At 40.1% G+C, this 19,445-nt stretch overlaps 1 protein-coding gene across 1 annotated transcript in view; it reads left to right on the top strand.

Annotated features, from left to right (window-relative positions):
* PRL (prolactin) overlaps window positions 1-19,029 on the top strand; it is a 95,047-nt gene extending 76,018 nt beyond the window's left edge. The window contains exon 5 of the mRNA XM_086966873.1: window positions 18,537-19,029. Within this exon, the coding sequence (XP_086822999.1) occupies window positions 18,537-18,728 (192 nt within the window). The 3' untranslated portion in view covers window positions 18,729-19,029. The remainder of the gene's footprint in view (window positions 1-18,536) is intronic.
* Window positions 19,030-19,445: the final 416 nt, after the last annotated feature.

Below are 19,445 nucleotides of genomic sequence, written 5' to 3'. Positions count from 1 at the left end.
CGCACCTGCCCCGGAACGCCCACCCTGCGCCGGAACGCCCACAAGCGGCGCAGGGCTTTACAACGTGACGCATCTGCCAAGATGCTTCACGTTGTAAATCGTTCGTGGGGATGCGCCACGTTTACGCCGCCTTGCGTGACACAACAGCGGCGTAAACGTGGCGCAAGGGCCTCATAAATCTGCCCCTTTGAGTCCACAGTTCCTGAGGTCACTATCCTATCACTTGCCCAAATCCCATATTTTAAGATATATATAATGTTTGGGAAAACTTCCTGGCACAACACCACTCTCTCTCTGTGTACATGGAGCCAAAATCAACCCCCTTCTTCTCCTTTCGCCATTTCAAACGGTATGCTGTTTTATACATTTCATGCAGCCAATGCACAATTCTTTCTTTAAGCACAGCATGCATTGTATTAATGTTTGCTTGAGTTACATTTCCGTGCACGTAAGTTATGCCATTTGACCGAATATTAATCATTTTAGTTGTAGCATTGTTTTACATGAAATGCAGAGTACAACTGAAAGGATCAAAAAATGAATTAATTTGTGCCTTTAGTGTATTCCTTCACTCATGGAGGCACACACTCATTCTAGAGAGGCAGCGTGATTTCAGCTGAAAAAGTAGCCAGCCGACTTTCAAGACCAACCTTACTCTTTATGACATAATTGTCTGGGTTTCAAAATCATTGAGTGTCCAATAATGCTAGATAACACCACAGCTATTTTCACTCAGTTACTTCTAACGAACACTGCAGGAAACATTTCTTAACAAATCTTACTTGCAGATTAACTTCAAGGACTTCATAAATCTGAAGAACAGATACTTGAGGTAACTTGATTACACTAGAAAACAGAACTGAATAATGTAAGGAGGCAAAATCATCTCACTCAGGGGTCCAAAACAATGAATTGACTACACCAGAGGATCTAACAATTCTGACCACCTTCAAAATAAATCTGAACTTGGCTCTCTGAATGTTTTCTACTCCCTTTCCTATACCTCTGGGAACATTCCCCCATTCTATGAAAGACAAAGCCCCCTTCAAATACTACCGTTGCTTAGGTTGAAGCAGGAATAATAAATCTCACACTCCAAAATCCAATGTTTTCCCTACTGTTGCGGAGTTGGAGTGGGAATAGAAAATCTGATTCCTCCGAAGTCCTACATTTAGCATTCAGTTGCTTAGTTTGTAATGGTTATAATAAATAGTGCCCCTCCAACAATGCTTTCCCTACTGTTGCCTAGGGATTGATTTAAACTGTGGATCACAGTTTGCACTAATCAGGTCTATGGAGTAAAATAGATGTCTGCTGCCCCTGTGGACATCTTTAGTCATTGGTAGGAACCGCCTTTAAAAAGAGTCCCGTTAATATGTTAAAAGTTTGATGGATGGCTCTGTCAAACATGATGGCAGCTCATCAACATTTTTTCACCTTTTTGCTTTTATAAAAACAAAATCCCAAAGCAGTGTTTTGTCTTTAAAAAAGCAAAAAATAATGAGCCTCAAACCACAGCAGTTCTCTCCTATGGTGTCGAGGGGGTCATTTTCTTTTTTTACTGTCCCTCACCACAGGTTAACACCATCCACTCTAAATTGAGCGAACAGTGTTTTATGTAAATCTCTGACGGATCGTACTATGTCAAGCCGTCAGAGGAGTATGTCAGTCACAGAGCCAGAGTTGGCTCTGTGACTGACATACTTGAAGTCTGTCTGCCTACAAAGCAGGCCGGTGGACAGAGGGTTTGGCAGGGAGGGTACTACATCACAATTGCGTTTGCCTTTCCGCAAAACTCTACATCCGGCCCTTAGTTTGGAGTAGGAATAGTAAATCGGACCCGCAAAGTCTAATATATTCACCAGTGTTGATTATGTTGTAGTGTGAACAGTAAGTGGTAATAGTAACTCTAATCACCCACATTTCAATACTTTCACGAATTTTGATTGTGTCTAAGTGGGAAAAGTAAACCTGACCTCTCCAAAGTTCAACACTTCACCTACTGTTGGCTCGGTTTTGGTAGAATAGTAAATGTAATCCTTTAGAAATCCAATGCTTTCCCTACTTTTGCTTACATGAGCCGGAATATTAAATATGACCCTTTCAAGGTCCAACACTTTCCCTTCTGTTGCTTAGGTTGGAGTGGAAATAGTATTTCTGACAACTTCCAAGTCTAAAACATTCATCAAGATTGCTTAGGTTGGAGAGGGAATAGTAAAATTGGCCCTTCTAAAGTTAAATGATTCCCCATTGTTTCTTACAATGAAGTGAGAGTAGTAAATCTGACCTCTTGATGTTCAACACTCTCCCGACTGTTGCTTAGGTTTGAGAGGGAATAGTCACCTCTTCATAGTCCAGTGGTGCCCTGCTGTTGTTTTGGCTGAAGTGACAATAGTAAGTTTCACGCCTCCAAAGTCCAATACTTTAATCACTGTTGCTTAGGTTGGAGAAGGAATATTAATTCTAACTCCCCCCACTGACCAATATTTTCCCTACTGTTAGTCAGGCTTGAATGGGAATAGTAAATCTGACACCTCCAAAGTATAACACTTTCTGTTCTGTAGCTTACATTGGAGAGTAAATAGTAAATTATATGCTTTTAAGAGGAACATGTTCTCTTCACTTTTTTTAGTTCAAGTGGGGGTGGTGAATTCTGTTCCTTCAAATTGAATTCATAGTTACATTTTTTGGTTTAATTTGGAATGCTAATTTTGTTTTATTTAAGTTTTTAGTTTAATGTTTATTTTAATGGAGTTTAATTGTTTGATATTAATTTTAAATGTATTATGTTTATTACTTTGGATTTAGATTTTAAAATACCTCCTTTTTTGTTACAGACATAATTATTTTTATCAATTGTTGTAGCTTTTTTATTCTAGGGTTTCTATATGTTTTTATTGTGTTTTGTCGTTTGTGATTAATATGGATTTTAATAATGTGTTTAACAATGCAGTTTAAATTATTTACTAATTATGTTTTATATATATTTCAATTTTTTGTTATATGTGTATATTATATATAGTGTTTTTAGTTATTACTAATATTTGTTTAACCCCTTAATTGCTGCCGTCGGCCAACGGTCATCGCGAGCACTACCTTGCCAGTGCTGCGCACGACCATTGGCCGACGGGCCAGCATTCGTTCTTCGAACGTTCAGCACTGGGCGCTGAACGTTCGACGCTCCTATGAGGTTAAACACTTTAAAACATTAGTATTTATATTTATATATTGTGTATTATATATTAATTTATTTTTATTATTTTAAAATATGGTAGTATTTTTTTTAAACATCATCTTTATTTTTCAATTTATATTATGTTTATAGAAGTTATTTATTTATTGTTAAATTAAGTACTGGTAAAAATATATTCTTGGTATTTAGTACCACAATAGTTTGTAAACAATATTTTTGCAGCGTACATTTTAAGCATGTAAACTCGATATTTAGCACTATGGTATTTTTGCTGTGACATTGGTATAGTGTAATATTTGTAACATCACTTTTATGTCATAGAAGCCCTTATCATAGTCCAGAAGACTCCCAGAGGACGATGATGTCCAGCTGGGTCCTCACAAACTATGTTACTTCTATTTCTTAGCTAGAATGGCACCATATCTAAACCAGTGTGCTCCATGAAATGAGCGACAGGTCAGTGCCCTCACAACCACAATTAGTAGACATGCTCATTCATCTTCTTTAATCTTCCTACAAGTCAAAAACACTTTTGATCCCAGAAAACCTTACTGTGCTGTTCCAGTTTGAGACATCCTCGGGTCACCTTCGCTCTCACCATGACATTTACAGCTTCAGTGCAAGAAACTAATTATATTTCTGGGGATTGGGGCATTATGTGTGGATCACACTGCTACAGTGTTAGAGCTGGTGATCAGCATAAGCTAAGCAAAATGTTGGCTCTCATTTTCCCTGCCCATGCATTCCCTGAAAAATTTGTCTCTGTGCCGTAAAACCACTGGCTTCCTATATTCGACATGACAAGACCTACGACTCATTCCTCCTCCCCCTTACTCCTTAACTAGGTTGTTGATACATATAGCAGCAGCAACTGTCCTATCCTCTCATACTGAGTCCTGTGGCAAAACAGCAAAAGTTGTAGGACCTGAATTTTCACCTCTAAGGGTCTATGGGAGATAAAGAGCAGCCTTGTTCACCAGGTGCAGCCAGGGCTTAATTTGTACAATAATGAGTGCTGGTGACCTGAGTTTATCTCAGAGTCCTGTGACTGGTGCTATGAAAGATTGAGGTGGGGTGCCAAATACCAATACTGTTTGGCCTTGATTCCACCTCATGCCTCTTGCTTTCACTACAGCACACTCTCTGCCCCTTTTATTTCACTCATGCTGGTTCTTTTTTTTCTCTGCTTTCTCTCTTTCACACTGTTTCCCATTTTCCTCTTTGTCCTTAATTCCTCTTTTTGTGTTTTCCTTTCTCTTGTTTTGGTTCACTCTTATGAAGAATGTTAAGTGCCGGTGTACAAAACTGAGGCTGTATGACACAACTGCAACCACTGGTTCAAAATAGGCGCAGTGTCTCTCCCTATGTTTTCATAAACAAATTCCTCCTGCTAAAAGCAAGCAAAATCTGTGTATATTAGTGCTTAGTTTGAGCCGGTGGTTCCTGATGCTCCGCACCGGCACTTAATTGTCAACACTAACGCTTGACTGTCTGCCACAGGGTGGCGCTGTCTGGCTAATTTAGAGATGACCACAACAAAAGTTAATTATTAATTCAATCTTCATAAAAAAATTACTACTACCTGCCGCCAAAGCCTTTCTTATAGCTTTGGGGGACTGAAATGGTCCGAATTGTCATGCTTGTAGGAGTGAGATGATTAGTACTTGTGTTGTTACTTTCTTTGGAAGCACTGGGAGGGGCAATGTGTGGTGCATGCTGCAGTGGCCTCCTGACGAGAGCCCTGGCATTTTTATCTTTACAAATTAAGCACTGCTGTAGAGAAGCACGGCCACAATGAGGATTAAACATACGCAAAAGTGCCCAGTATTAATTTGCCACGCGTTATTCCCCTTTCGGGCTATCCAGACTCAGAGCTGCATAGTACGGAAGCTGGAATTCCAAATAGAAACAGTAAATCCAGCCAAAATATTCACATGTTCCCTGTACTGTGGAACTCAGAATCAGGCCTTCACAGTGGCGTAATGAAACTTGAGAGGTGCCCCCTGCAAAGTACATTGAGGGACCCCATTCCAGAGTCAGTCAGGAGCTCTCATGCCAGGATACTGTGCTGAGAGTGCCACCTGAAAGCTTGGTGCCCTCGCGCCTTGGGGCTGCGGTGGCATATGTTACACCACTAGGACTTGAAGTATCCCGCAAAGGACACTCTTCACAACATCTGGGTACTGTGACCTCTGACATATCTTTTTTTAAATGATTGAATAGAACAATGTTATACTGTTCTTCATTCAGTTGCTTGGGAGTGATTCAAGCCCTGCAGGCATACAGTGGTTCAATAAAAAAAATGCTGGTGCTTATGAAATAATAGCAACCACAGTACATTTTGAAATAATATCAGTGAGAGATAAAAGCGGGGCTGCAAGGGACACCGATGAACTCTTGTCACTGTCTCCCCGCTGAAAACATTTTTGCTTGGAAGCAGAATGAATTGGAAATCGGCACTCCTGTAGTCCCATTTTTTTAAATGCCTTTTGACGGGATTCTGAGTAATGCTCTTCTTATAGGGTTTCAAGTTCAACAAAGCATTCAAAGAAGCAGATCTCAAAACAAATACAAATAGCATCCAAAATACCACTCAATGTCAATAATAAAATAGGGTCGACATGCAATGACCACGAAATTTTTAGGAAACATTGTTGAATCACTCTCTTTCAGAAAGATATCAATCACTGTACTATGGTAACAATACAAACCATATCACTTCCCCCACGCTGAATTCCTGTTCTCTACATTTGTTTTCTTGTCTCTCTATCTTCGAGCCTATCTTTTCTTTTCTCCTGGTCTGTAGGCTCATTTTTTCACTGCCTCTTCTGCTTTCTTCTCCATAGCTTGTTTTCTATACCACAAATGAAGTGCAGCCTTGCATTGCACTTTGCATTTTACATTAGGGGCCTCATTACGATGGCGGTTGGAGTAGCATCCAACCACGATCGCCTCGGGCAGGTATCCAACAGACTGTATGTCGGCGTTTCCACCTGCCCGATTCCAATGTAACTGCCATGCAGGTGGTCAGAAAACTGCTCTTTTCCATTGCGGCTTGTGTTGTGGCCCTAGAAAGGGGTGCAGTTGAAAAGGGCAGTTTTCAAACATTCATGCACCATGTGGCAGGCACCCAGTGTTGCCTGGCACACGGTGCATGAATGTTTGGGGGACACCACATATGCCCCCCGGGCCAATAGCGGGGGCCCTGCTATGGCCTCCAAAGTCCCATCCCATCTGCCTTCACATAACGGTCGGACGGCAATGTAAAGGCAGAGGGAAGAGGGTCATTGTAATCCCTACTGTGGTGCCTCTGCAGGCACTCCCCCCATTGTAGGGTTTATGCTCCGACCAACGATCCGATGGATTCCTTGAGCCTGTCAGAGACGTCTGTCCGTCCCTCGACATGCTGCACTCTGACTAACCACATCAATTCAATTCAATTCAATAAGACTTTATTTCGGATATATTTCAATCCATAAAAGCACAAAAATTCATTAAACAATTCATAAATAAAATCACAGTTTCTAAAAAACAAATAGTACATGTTACATTAATGAGTAAGTAGGCAAGATCATAACTAAAGTGCAAAAGGTACAGAATTTACAACACAATGCTTGAATTCATCATCCTTCAGAGGTATATAATCACTCGTCTAGACACTTTCTTATTTTAACAGTCAATTTTAGAAATTCTATCACCTGAAGAACACTATCAATGTGCAAGAGCTGTAAGTACATAAGTGCAGGTCTAATTTGATTAAAATTAAATTTCTTTAAAAGGATGACAAGATAGCGTTTTCGGGGGTATTCATAAAACTTACATAAAAATATAAAATGCAGCATATCCTGTGGAGACTTCCCGTCGCAGCCACAGGGCGCTGCAGTTTTGTTAAAAATGTCCGACTTCGGTCTAATTGAAAGGTGATGAAAGATATTAAACCTGAACCTCGTTAGCAGAAATTTTTCATGAGAAGTAAAGGAGCATGTTAGGTATAGTTCCATAGCATCACAAGATTTTAACATGACATATTTCCTAACACTTGGTTTCATAAGCTCAACCTCTTCTCTTTGGGCCATTCTGTCCATGTAAAAAGCTCGCTTAATTGCTGCCACATCACCCTTTAAAATCTCACTCGGGTTTTCGAATACATTCAGACATCCAAGCTTCAGAAAATAAGATCTCAGATATTTTAACCAGGGCACACACATTGAGTTTTCCTGAGATACAAGGTCTTTCACTATCAAGTGGGTTAACGGAATGTCTTGATTTAACCATAATTTTACCCAACATGTGAGTGGTCTTAGCCCAACAATATCGGATAGGTACTGACTACCCAGCTCTTCATGTACCGCCAGGTTTGATGTACTAGCTGGGACACAGAGCAGACGCTTTAAAAAGTTATTTTCAGTAACCTGTAGCTGTTCACCACTTACATAACCCCATATCTCACTGCCATAAACTGCAGTAGCTATCGATTTAGCATTATAGAGTTTCATCATGGCAGTATTTGGCTTTTTCCCCAGTTTTCTGGCAAAGTTAAAGATAGAGGCATTTACCCTTGTCATTTCCCCTTTCTTTTTTGCCACATGCGGGGCCCAACTGAGCTTTGAGTCAAATAAAACACTGAGATATGAGAATGTATGAGTGATGGGGATCAGGCCATCATCTAATTTAAAAATAAAATTCTTTTTTGGTTGACGGCCAACATGCATTATATAAGATTTAGAATTGTTGACCAAAAGGTCCCTATTAAACATAAAGTTATTAAAAGCATTCAAAAGTGCCTGGAGACCCTTTTCCGTTCTCGAAATTAAAACCGCATCATCTGCGTATAAAAGTACAGGAATACCCCGCCTGCCTACTCTAGAGCAGTCTGATTTTACATCCTATAGTGCAGCATCTAAGTCATTGATATATAAATTAAAAAGAAATGGGGCCAGGATGCAACCCTACCGCACACCCTTTTTAATGTTAAAATTACCCGTAGTTTCCCCACTGGTTGAAAACTTAACGTTAGCTCTAGTGTCACTGTGCAAATCCACCAGGAAGTCCACAATCCCTTTGTCTACACCTTTCTCCCTCATGGTCTGCCACAGCCTTCCCCTGTTAACACAGTCGAAGGCTGATGACAGATCCATGAAGGCAAGTTGGACGGTTCCTTTCTGTACAACAGTATATTTACTCAATATGAGAAACAGGTTGAGACACTGTGTTATGGTGGAGCGACCTTCACAAAAACCGTATTGGGAATTTGACAGAATGTTATTATCAGCTGTCCAATTTGTTAAACGCTGCAGTAAAATTCTCCCCATAATCTTGACCATAGAATCTATTAATGATATTGGGCAATAGCAAAGAGGGCTGCCCTTGTCGCCTTTCTTAAAGACTAACCACATCATCATGCGGAGGTCGGACCTCAGCCTGAGATGTCAGATGGACCACCACTGATGGCCTGTTAGTGGTGTTCCGCCCAATATCAAATTCGTGCCCAAAGTGATGCTGTGACACTCTCACTTTCTGTTTCTGATTCAGAGTTTTCTCCATGTGCCTGATTCACAAAGGGCCTCTTCACTAGTTGTGGAGGCCCTGCAGCCCTGGGAAAGTCTCTGCACTCTGGGTTGAATCTCCACAATGAGAATGCTCATTGCTGAGATTCTCCCCTAGTAAGGAGACTTCCCCAATACTGCAGGGCCTTCACCTCGAGTGTTGATGCACCCTTGTGAATGAAGCCCCAGGTCTCCTGGCTTTGGAGTGTTTCTCTCCACCCATGTCTGTATCTTTTACCCCTCCTACATCGTTTTCTGCAGCCGCCCTCATGTAGTTTGCCTTTCCGTTTTCTCATGTTTTTTCATGACATGTATGGTTGATACCTTTTTACAAGCATTATATAGAAGCATTATCTAACCTAAACCTAGTATATTCTTTGTGGCTCTTTTCTACATATTGCTTAGAACAACTTGATAATTATGTGTGGAAGGAACAAACAAGTTATGATTGAGGCACCCCCTCAACTTATCTGGCTATGGTGCCTGTCAGGCAGGTAACAGTACCAGAAGCAGTAAGGCATGTTTATTGATTGTTGTGAGTTCAGGGGAGTTCGGGCATCTTTATGCCACACGTGTGCACTTATGTGAAATTTACACCACTATTAAAGCTATAAACACTACGAAAATTTACATCATGTTATATTGATTAATTTTTAGGAATCCTTTCAAAAGTCAAAAATTGTGTCGCAATGAGGGTCAGGCAAAAGTCACTGGGCATCATTTGTGAGGCTGTGCATCACTTTTACGCCGCTGGTGCGTCACTTTTTGTGACGCACAAGTGGCGTAAAAAATGCACCTTGTTGTGTCATATTTACAAAGTGACGCATCTAGGTAGATGCGTCACTTTGTAAACCCCTGCGCCACATTATACCTGCGCCAGGTATAATGTACGCAAGGGGGGCGTATTGAAATCTGTGAGATTTCACTGCGTCACTTTTAGGACGCCGTTGCGTCAAAATCTTGCGCCTGCCTCACAGCAGCCGTAAGACTGACGCAGGCCCTTTCACATGGGGCTGCCCCAAGTGAAAGGATGCACTGCTGGAGTTGCGTCACTTTTGTGACAAACACCAGCAATGCGTCACTTTTGCGCCATACAGATACGTCAGAAATACTGACATATCTGTAACTCCTTGCGACATGATACGTCATACAATAAATATGACGCATCAGGAATGTCGCAAGGAGTGTGCACTGAGAAGTGACACGTTGCTGCTTTCACGCAGCGATGTGTAATTTCTCATAAATGAGGCCCACTGTCTCTAACCTGGTCATCCAGTGGTAGACCTGCCATGGATTTCCGTCTGTAAAAAAAGCAGCAGTTCAACCACTTCTAAATGGGATTAGGGAACCATGGGGTTGGTAAATGGGCCATCTGCCATTTTTTGGCAAATGGCCATCTCACAAAAAATCTAAATTTGTGCTTTAGTTAGCTGAGAACTCTATGATTGGCCTACATCAAGGTAAACCTACTGCATATTTCTATTTCTCTCGCATATCAAATTAAACTTTCAGGTGATACATACAGGTTGAATATTCGAACAGAGTGATGACTGAGTCCATGTACTTGTTGACCTGGCTACGCAAGTGCAAAATTTCAATAAACTATGTTTTGTTATGTTAGGCTATGATATGCTATGTTATGTTTTGTTATGTTGATAGTTATGCTATGTTCATTTGCATAGAACACATTTTGCCTCTTTCAAGACATTATGGAAATAACTTTACAAACTGAATGGGCTTGCAAAGATTTTCGTACAAGTATCAAGAGGCGAGAAAATGTCTTGCAGGATAATTGCTAATTATGTAGTTTCTCTTTTTCAAGAAAAATAACCGATTGATTTTTTCACTTATTTTGCGAAACAACATGTAAATAGTTTTTTTTGCAGGATAATTTTTTAATATATTTCAGGAGTACAAAACTATGAGTTCATAAAATGACTTGAGGAATTAAAATATAGGACACTTTTAGACCCGATATCCTACTTTTTGCAAGCAAGCGCTATACTGCCTGCACAGGCAACTACATCCATTTCACAAATGAGGTCACAGCTAAATCCGAGAGCCATAGTAGCCTTCAACAACCTTCATAAGACACTTGTCAGTGCTCTCTTTGAGCACTTGCAGCCAGTATTTCCCAACAGATTAAGAACAATGACTTCATACCAGTCTCTTCTTAACACCTCAGCCTTTGCCCCCATTAGAATCCTGCATGAGATCCGCCTTACTCAGTAATAAGTTCCCTGCACAGGTCACATTATACTCAGAAATAAACATCACTGTGATTTGTCAAGTACAGAAAAAAACATCTCTAGACATCTTAATTCAGTTTGTACTACAACTATCAACGAAGCGTTTTATTTTGCAGAAAAAAATATGATCACTTATTTCTCTGGGTGATAAAAGCCCTGCCGAAATAATAATGGACCCGCTTTTATGGCACTGTTGTGAAAGTGCAGATCAACTTGAATCAACTCTAAAGTCAAAGCTTCCATAATTTCAGTGTCCCAAGAAATACACTAGGGGGCTTAACACCTTCGCTGCGGCAGCTATTCCGCCGCAGCGCTAACGGTCGCGGGGGGGCACGTGGCTCACCTGCGCTGGTGACAGAACCGTTCTAGAAGAAAAACAAGGTGGTCCCTCTTACTGATTCAAAAAAAAGGGGGATTGCACTTGCTTATGTAATGCCACTATAGCTCATGAGATCTTCACAATTTTAAGCCACTCATAACACTTTAAACCAAGTTATAATACTCAACACAATCAAATAAAATATCTTAATCATTTATTAAAAGAATTTTTGACAATGTTAAACATCGAATAACTGTGTCACAGAGAAATGTTAAAAAAGAGTGTCGGCATCATACAGCAATGATGTACATCTCTTGAGTATATACAATATACAAATTAAAAACAACAATTATTTAAAAAAACCAAGTAGTCGACGCAGCGTTTCGGTTCTTTGAGTTGAAACCTTCATCAGGACGGGGTTCTATACAACAGAGAAACATTGTATTAACACCACATATTGCTTTTACAGTTCATAAAATGTCGTATCCAACCTATTGCTACTTTTTACAACTTATATAATCTTTGTTGACCTTCTTCTATTTTTATACAAAAGAGACAATTTTTCTCGCAGACATAATTCATTACTAATGTGTGGTGGTTTCTCTTAGAACATCTTTTAAAACAACAATTAAAGTGACACAAACAACCGTGGCTACTGGATCTCATGAGCTACAAAAAGAGGTTTCATAAAGAAAGCTCCATTGGGGCATTAAGTCTATGCTTGTGATGCAGTACATGGCATCATTTAGTTGTATTATTGCAACCAAGGTGATTGTGCTGCACGAAAGAATATGTGAACTTACTTTTTATAAAAAAACAGAACAAACTCGTGTTGTCTTCCTCTATTTTAAATTCAAGGAGACAGTTCAAGATCACTTGAAGTAGATTGTAATGGTTGTAAAGGGGAATCCCTTTATATCTGAAAACATATATAAGAGCTTCCATTACACAAAAATATATATGTATAAGCACATTTTAATTTTATTGAAATGTGTGAGCATGGCCCATTTATACAGCAAGTTACCTGAATACTTAAAAGAAGTTTTCATTCAATGGAGGAAAAAGGAGCCACCGATATATAGGACAGTTTCTTTCAAATGGCTTCCTTAGGGAAATAAGACAGGGAATCCCAATTAGTTCCCGAGATGGTCTACTAATTTACAGCTCATTCATCAATCATATGAAAAAGAACTCACCCCTATCAATGAGGTAACCAACGGAAGAGTGAAGCGCGTGACTGGATGGCGTCAGGCTATTTTCGTTTAGTGGTGATACTTCTCATTCCACTGTTCTTTGAGGGTTTTTTTACATTCACCTCTCTACAAGAGATATGCAATAAAGAGGCATTTATGCATTAGCCGCTCTGTTAAGGTATTGCACCCGTTATTGAGTCAGTTGTCTATGGTCTGAATCTATGGTCGGATGGATAAAGTTTTTACAAAAAGAAGCTCCCCCTGGGGGATTTGAATTCTGTGGAGTCGCTTACTTTATGCATTATGCAGGAAAAACGCTATTAAACCATCGCGTTTTTATTAGTGGGGCTTCACGCACCTCACCCCATCTTAAAAAACGCTTTCTCTATGTATGAACGTTGTTAAACATTAGCATTTAAATAGCAACCTCTCGCTATTTATTCATCACTGGGTGTATTTAAGTGGTACCTTTATTACTTAACCTTTTAAATCCGGGCGGTTTAGCTGCTTCAAAAAAACCCAAATACTGGGTATACTATTCGCCAGCGTTTAAGTTTATAGTTTAGCAATTATCTAAGGTCAGTTATTATAAAAAGGAACGAAGAGAGGGCGCCCTACCCATCTCGCCTACAGCTAGAGGTTCCTAGCGGTGTCACGTATATAGTAGCGGGGGTTCACGCTTACCTTATAACCGAGATTCGGCCTCCCTGCTCCTATTTTCGCTCCAGCTTCATCGGGTAGATATTCCCCAAGCCCACACTTATGTGTATTTAAAGGGAATTCTCGCGCCGAATTTTTGCAAGTCTCGCGAGATTTTCGACGTTGTTTGCATGTCATATTAGATGCGCCGTCATGTCGAGAACTACCTGAGTAGTTCAATATTGGAAGTAAACAAAGCATTCGTGAATAGCAATCTGACCTTGATATATATCAACATCGGTCGTTTGTTATATATTTCAGCATTGTATAAGCTGGAATATATACACCAAGATGTATCTTTTAATATGGCCACATGTAATAAACTACCACAGTGGTTATTGGGACTAAATTTACCTAATTTATCACCCTTCATATTACGCGGGGCTGCACTGGTACTTTGAGTCCTATTTCCCGTACGGTTCTGGTATTATTTTAATTGACCAACGGGAATAGTTCCTTGCTTTAATTCGATATTATCCAACAGTACTACCACTGTATTCTAACAGTTCGTGTTAAACTAATCATAACTCAGCCTTCATGTAAAGTGTCGACCAATAATTATTGCTGGAAAGACACTGAAACATCAAGAACTTTGGACATATAATGTTTAGTGATGAATATTATAACGGCTATATCTTTTATACTTTCTTGTTTCTCTTAACATTGCTATTTACCTGGGGGCTAGTAAGCCAAGGGATTCGAAGTATCCAGTGTGAGTCACATATCCTCAAACGCGAGAGCCATATGTGTTGTCTGAATATTTCTATAACAGAAGCCGTTCCCAGTCCTCTTTATTATTCAATCCGGTTCTCACCGTATTGAATCGGGACATAAAGAATTGTTCACGCTTTTTTCTTTTAAGGTCAATGTCGCCACCTCTTAGGTTCATTTGGATACTCTCCAAACCACACCAGGCAATATCATTAATTGTATGGTTGGCCTCCTGCCAATGTTCAGTTAGGGGGGCTCCTCGTTTTTTAGTACGAATCGCTGATTTATGTTCAGTTATTCGTAGTCGTATTTCACGACTGGTTTCTCCTACATACATTAGGTTACATGGGCATCTAATCAAATAGATGAGGTTTTTGGACCTGCAATTCATAAAAGAGTTTATCCTGTGTTTTATCTTGTTATGTTCTATACACTCTCCCTTGATGATATTTCCACAGTTGCAGCAGTTGCCACATGGAAATGTTCCAGTAGGAAGGGGTGCATTATTAATGCTTCGTTGAGTAGTATTAGATACCTCTCTATATGTATGGACCAAGCTTTTCTTAATGGTTGGGTTGCGTCTGAATGCAAACATTGGTTTGGCTACTCTCTCTTTATTGGGTTTGTTTATCAATTTCCAATTTCGATTTATTATATTTTTAATTTTGTTGCTGATGCTGCTGTAGTTGCTCACAAAGATTAAGCGTTTTTCTTCTTGTACTTTATCTTTTTTGGAAAAAAGGCTCTCCCTATTATAGTATTTAGCTCGCTTGTGGGCATGTTTAATCATACGCTTAGGGTAGCCTCTATCTACAAATTTTTTAGTTAGTACGGCTGCATGTTTTTCAAAGTCCTTCATGTTGCTGCAATTCCGTTTCAATCTTAAAAATTGCCCGAAGGGAATGTTATCCTTCTGGTTGGGTGGATGGTAACTGGAATAATGCAGCATGGTATTCCTGTCTGTCTTTTTTGTAAAAAGCTCCACTTGTAGTCTGTTATCCTCATGTTTGATGATGATGTCAAGGAACTCGCATTTGTGCGCATCGTAGTTTGCTGTAAACTTCAAGTTAGGGTCTCCTAAATTTAGCCATAAAATAAATTCATTGAGCATGTCTTGGGATCCTGACCAAATAAAAAAGACATCATCGATATATCTCGACCACTCTGATATGTTTTCGTAAAAAGGGGCCGTGGGGTTAAAAATATGAATATTTTCAAATTGCGATACATAAAGACAGGCCAGGCTGGGAGCACAGGTGGCTCCCATGCTGGTCCCCTTTATTTGCTTGTAGTATTCTTTATTGAAAATGAAAATATTGTTTTTTAGGACGAGGCTCACACAATCAATAATGAAAGTTTCTTGTGGATTGAAATCCCTGTCTCTTGGACAAAGTAATTCCTTAATCATGTTTATTGTGCTATCTTGAGGTATGTTTGTATAAAGTGCCTCGATGTCGAGGGTCACTAAATACTGAGTTTCTGGATTGAATGGTAACTGCTCTACCTTTTGAATTATCGCTCCTGTGTCTTTAATATACGCCTGTTGTTTTGTCACGTATGGCTGTAGAAAGACATCAGCGTATTTACTGAGTGGCTCAGTCAGTGAGCCAATGCTCGCTACAATAGGCCTCATCGGTGGGTCAAGTATATTTTTATGGACTTTTGGTAGTCCATATAGGGCAGGTGTGGTAGGGTTGTTATTCAATAAAAACCTGTATTCTTCCTCACAGATAGCAGCATCTTCCTTGGCTAGGTCTAGTGTACGTTTAATAATGTCTTTTAATTGGATCCAATCTTGCCTACACACTTTTTGATAGTGGTCCCTATTGTCAAGCATACGGGTCATTTTGTCGATGTATTGGGTAGTATTCATGATAACAATACTCCCGCCTTTATCGGCAGGTTTAATGGTTAAATCGGGGCAGTTTTCCAGATGTTTGAGGGCCTCTTTCTCTTCTTTACTAAGATTAAATTGAATCCAATTTTTCTGATCTAGGAGATCCATTACGCTTTTCTCTACTATTCTCTCAAAGGCCTCTATGTCCTTATTGGTTTGGCCAATGTGAGGAGTCCATGTCGATTTTGGTTTTAAACCAGATTTATTGGAGGATGGGGCTCTCTCTTTTCCCTCAAAGAATGTTTGCAACCGGATCTTTCTAAAAAAGTTTTGTAAATCTCTCTCCACATTAAATCTATCTATTGGGCATGCTATGGCAAAACCTAGACCTTTTTCTAAAAGTTTAGTCTCTGTATCAGTAAGAATGGTTTCCGAAAGATTAATGATAGGGGCTTTTGTTACTTGTTCCACATTTTCTGACTCCTGGTGTAGGGGCGTTGGTATGCTTGAGGTTGAGGGGCATAGTTCCCTCTCCCTCTGCCTCTCCCTCTCTGTTGTCCATAGGATTGGCGCTGTGCTAAAAAAGGAAGTGTATCCTTTGTGTTCCCTGAGGCACCTTCTCTATCTCTATTGGTGGTTCTACTGTCTTCCTGAATCTCTGCCTCCGAATCCGTACTTGAGTACGATGTATCAAAGAACCTAACTTTTTTATTTCTTTGGAAATTTTGATTTTGATTCTGTTGCCACGGTCTACGGTTGGCAAAGGTCTCTCTCGGGCGGTCATAAAAATCTTTTTGAAGATAGGGATATACGTGTTCTGGATTGTATTTCTCTACATCTTTCGCAAATTTATTGCTTTTTTTATTGAATAGGTAGTCCCTGTAGCTGTTAACGTCATTCTGTTGTTCTGTTTTTTTAAAAAAAGTAAGTTCACATATTCTTTCGTGCAGCACATTCACCTTGGTTGCAATAATACAACTAAATGATGCCATGTACTGCATCACAAGCATAGACTTAATGCCCCAATGGAGCTTTCTTTATGAAACCTCTTTTTGTAGCTCATGAGATCCAGTAGCCACGGTTGTTTGTGTCACTTTAATTGTTGTTTTAAAAGATGTTCTAAGAGAAACCACCACACATTAGTAATGAATTATGTCTGCGAGAAAAATTGTCTCTTTTGTATAAAAATAGAAGAAGGTCAACAAAGATTATATAAGTTGTAAAAAGTAGCAATAGGTTGGATACGACATTTTATGAACTGTAAAAGCAATATGTGGTGTTAATACAATGTTTCTCTGTTGTATAGAACCCCGTCCTGATGAAGGTTTCAACTCAAAGAACCGAAACGCTGCGTCGACTACTTGGTTTTTTTAAATAATTGTTGTTTTTAATTTGTATATTGTATATACTCAAGAGATGTACATCATTGCTGTATGATGCCGACACTCTTTTTTAACATTTCTCTGTGACACAGTTATTCGATGTTTAACATTGTCAAAAATTCTTTTAATAAATGATTAAGATATTTTATTTGATTGTGTTGAGTATTATAACTTGGTTTAAAGTGTTATGAGTGGCTTAAAATTGTGAAGATCTCATGAGCTATAGTGGCATTACATAAGCAAGTGCAATCCCCCTTTTTTTTGAATCAGTAAGAGGGACCACCTTGTTTTTCTTCTACTACTTTCACTCCTCGTCCCCTGATTGGATTTGTGAGGAGACCTCCCTTTCTGCTTTGTATTGACAGAACCGTTCTGTCACGGCTCGCGGGTGAGCTGTGCTTGTGACGGAACCGTTCCGTCACGGCCCGCCCGCTTAATGAAACACGCCGCGCAGGCGCGAAATCAGTGCCGCGCAGGCGCAACGAGCGGGCCGTGACAGAACGGTTCCGTCATGAGCACAGCCCACCGGAGGGGCGTGACGGAACGGTTCCGTCAATAGCGTCGAAGGTGTTAATTACGAGCCCATTGCGCCACCGGAGCATCACTTTTGGTGACACTCTAGCAGCGCACATTACAAAATTATATCTATGAGGCCACCCAAACCTACTATGCTTGGCTTAGAATGGTGTCATAGATATGGAGTAAGGTAATGCAACGCAATTCGCAGTGTTTCCTTACTCCACGCTCTAGAGGCGTCCATGGGCATTGAAGTGGGTTTTCTCATGCAACACCCATGGATTTTGACACTGCCTCAGATTTACATGAGCATGTAAACCTGGTGAAGTGCAACATCCTTTCGCCTCCCGAGGCAAGGCATAATGAGGAGAAATCTCTTTATTTCTCCTTGTTATTTTCTCCTTCTCTGCATGCTGCACACATAGAAAGAGGAAAACACGTTTTAGGATTGTTTCTGTGCAGGAAGGTGGCCTTTCCTGCTCAAAAACAATCCTGCCATCAACACAGGCACTCTCTCACCATAGTGCAAGGGTACCAGCATAAGCGCTAGGTAGCCGAAACAGTGCCAGTGCAGAGAGAAAGGACAGGAATGTACCATATTGCATAAACACTGTGTATTCCTGTCTTTCATTTTGGCGTAGAGCAGTGCAGCAAGATGACTTGTTGACCTGCCATACGCCAAATCTCCTTAAAGTAGGGCCCAGATCACTAGGTTGTTTAGAGGGAGGATCCTCAAACCGTGCTTTTCACTTCCATTCACTTCTATTTACTTGTATTATGAAAAGATCAGGTGGTGTTGCGTGACCTAAATGCATCCCACTCGGCCTTAAAGTCACGTGCTGTGGGTCCTGCTATGTTGTCTCAATTGCTTTGTCTCTTTATATGCCTTAGTTTCATCCTGGCGACCTGGGCAATGAAGTCTACTCGCAGTGGACAGGGCCAACAGAGATACAGATGGCTGATGAAAATTCCCGCCTCTATGCCTTCTACCATCTTTTGCACTGCCTTCGCAGAGATTCCCACAAGATTGACAACTACCTGAAACTCTTGAAATGTACATTGATGCATGGCAGCAACTGCTGAGCCTTCTCCCTGGTTGTCAATCATTCACTGAAACGCTATCGCTGATGGAAGGCGCATTTTGTCACATTGCCATTTTTTTCAAGAAGAAACGCATTCCGTGCCACTGTGATAGAAAAATGCTTACTTTTATCTGGGTCAACAGTGCTTTTATTCTTTTGATAGCAAGGATGCAACTCCATAGAACTGTTTTCAATGTTTCAATTCCTGTGCTCAAGTGACAGAAAAGCCTGCGGATATTCTCTGACGCGCGGTTAAATGCCAGTCATACAACGCCTACTCTTGCAGCATGATGAATAAAAATATTGCCATAAATTGCATTTGTCTGTGGTTTTACTGTGAAGCAGTTTATGTGATTTAGAATGTGTGCAACCCAGTGCATGCTCTCATCACCAGTGTAAGCGGCAAGATCTGAATACATTTATGGAACAAACTGACTGAAGGGCAGTCAGAGGATACAATAAAATGTCCATGAATATGAAGCTACTTATAACCAGGATACAGAATGCCTTATAGGTAATTCTAGTTCTCTTAATGCCATGGCCATTGCAAAGGTTTTTTTATCTGCAGCTCAACCTTGACTCTGGAACCAAACTACAATGTATTGGTGTTTTCTAGAATTGTTGATTAGAATAGGAACCATTGTGATAGGAAACAGCTTCTTAGACCGCTTACTTACCTATAAAATCTCCACTATGGGTACGAGAAAACAGAGGACTA

The sequence above is a fragment of the Lissotriton vulgaris genome, chromosome 4_1 (assembly GCF_964263255.1).
Source record: "Lissotriton vulgaris chromosome 4_1, aLisVul1.2, whole genome shotgun sequence".
Lineage (NCBI taxonomy): Eukaryota > Metazoa > Chordata > Amphibia > Caudata > Salamandridae > Lissotriton > Lissotriton vulgaris.
Note: the sequence above shows the minus strand (reverse complement) of the source record. Positions and strands in the feature narration are given on the sequence as shown.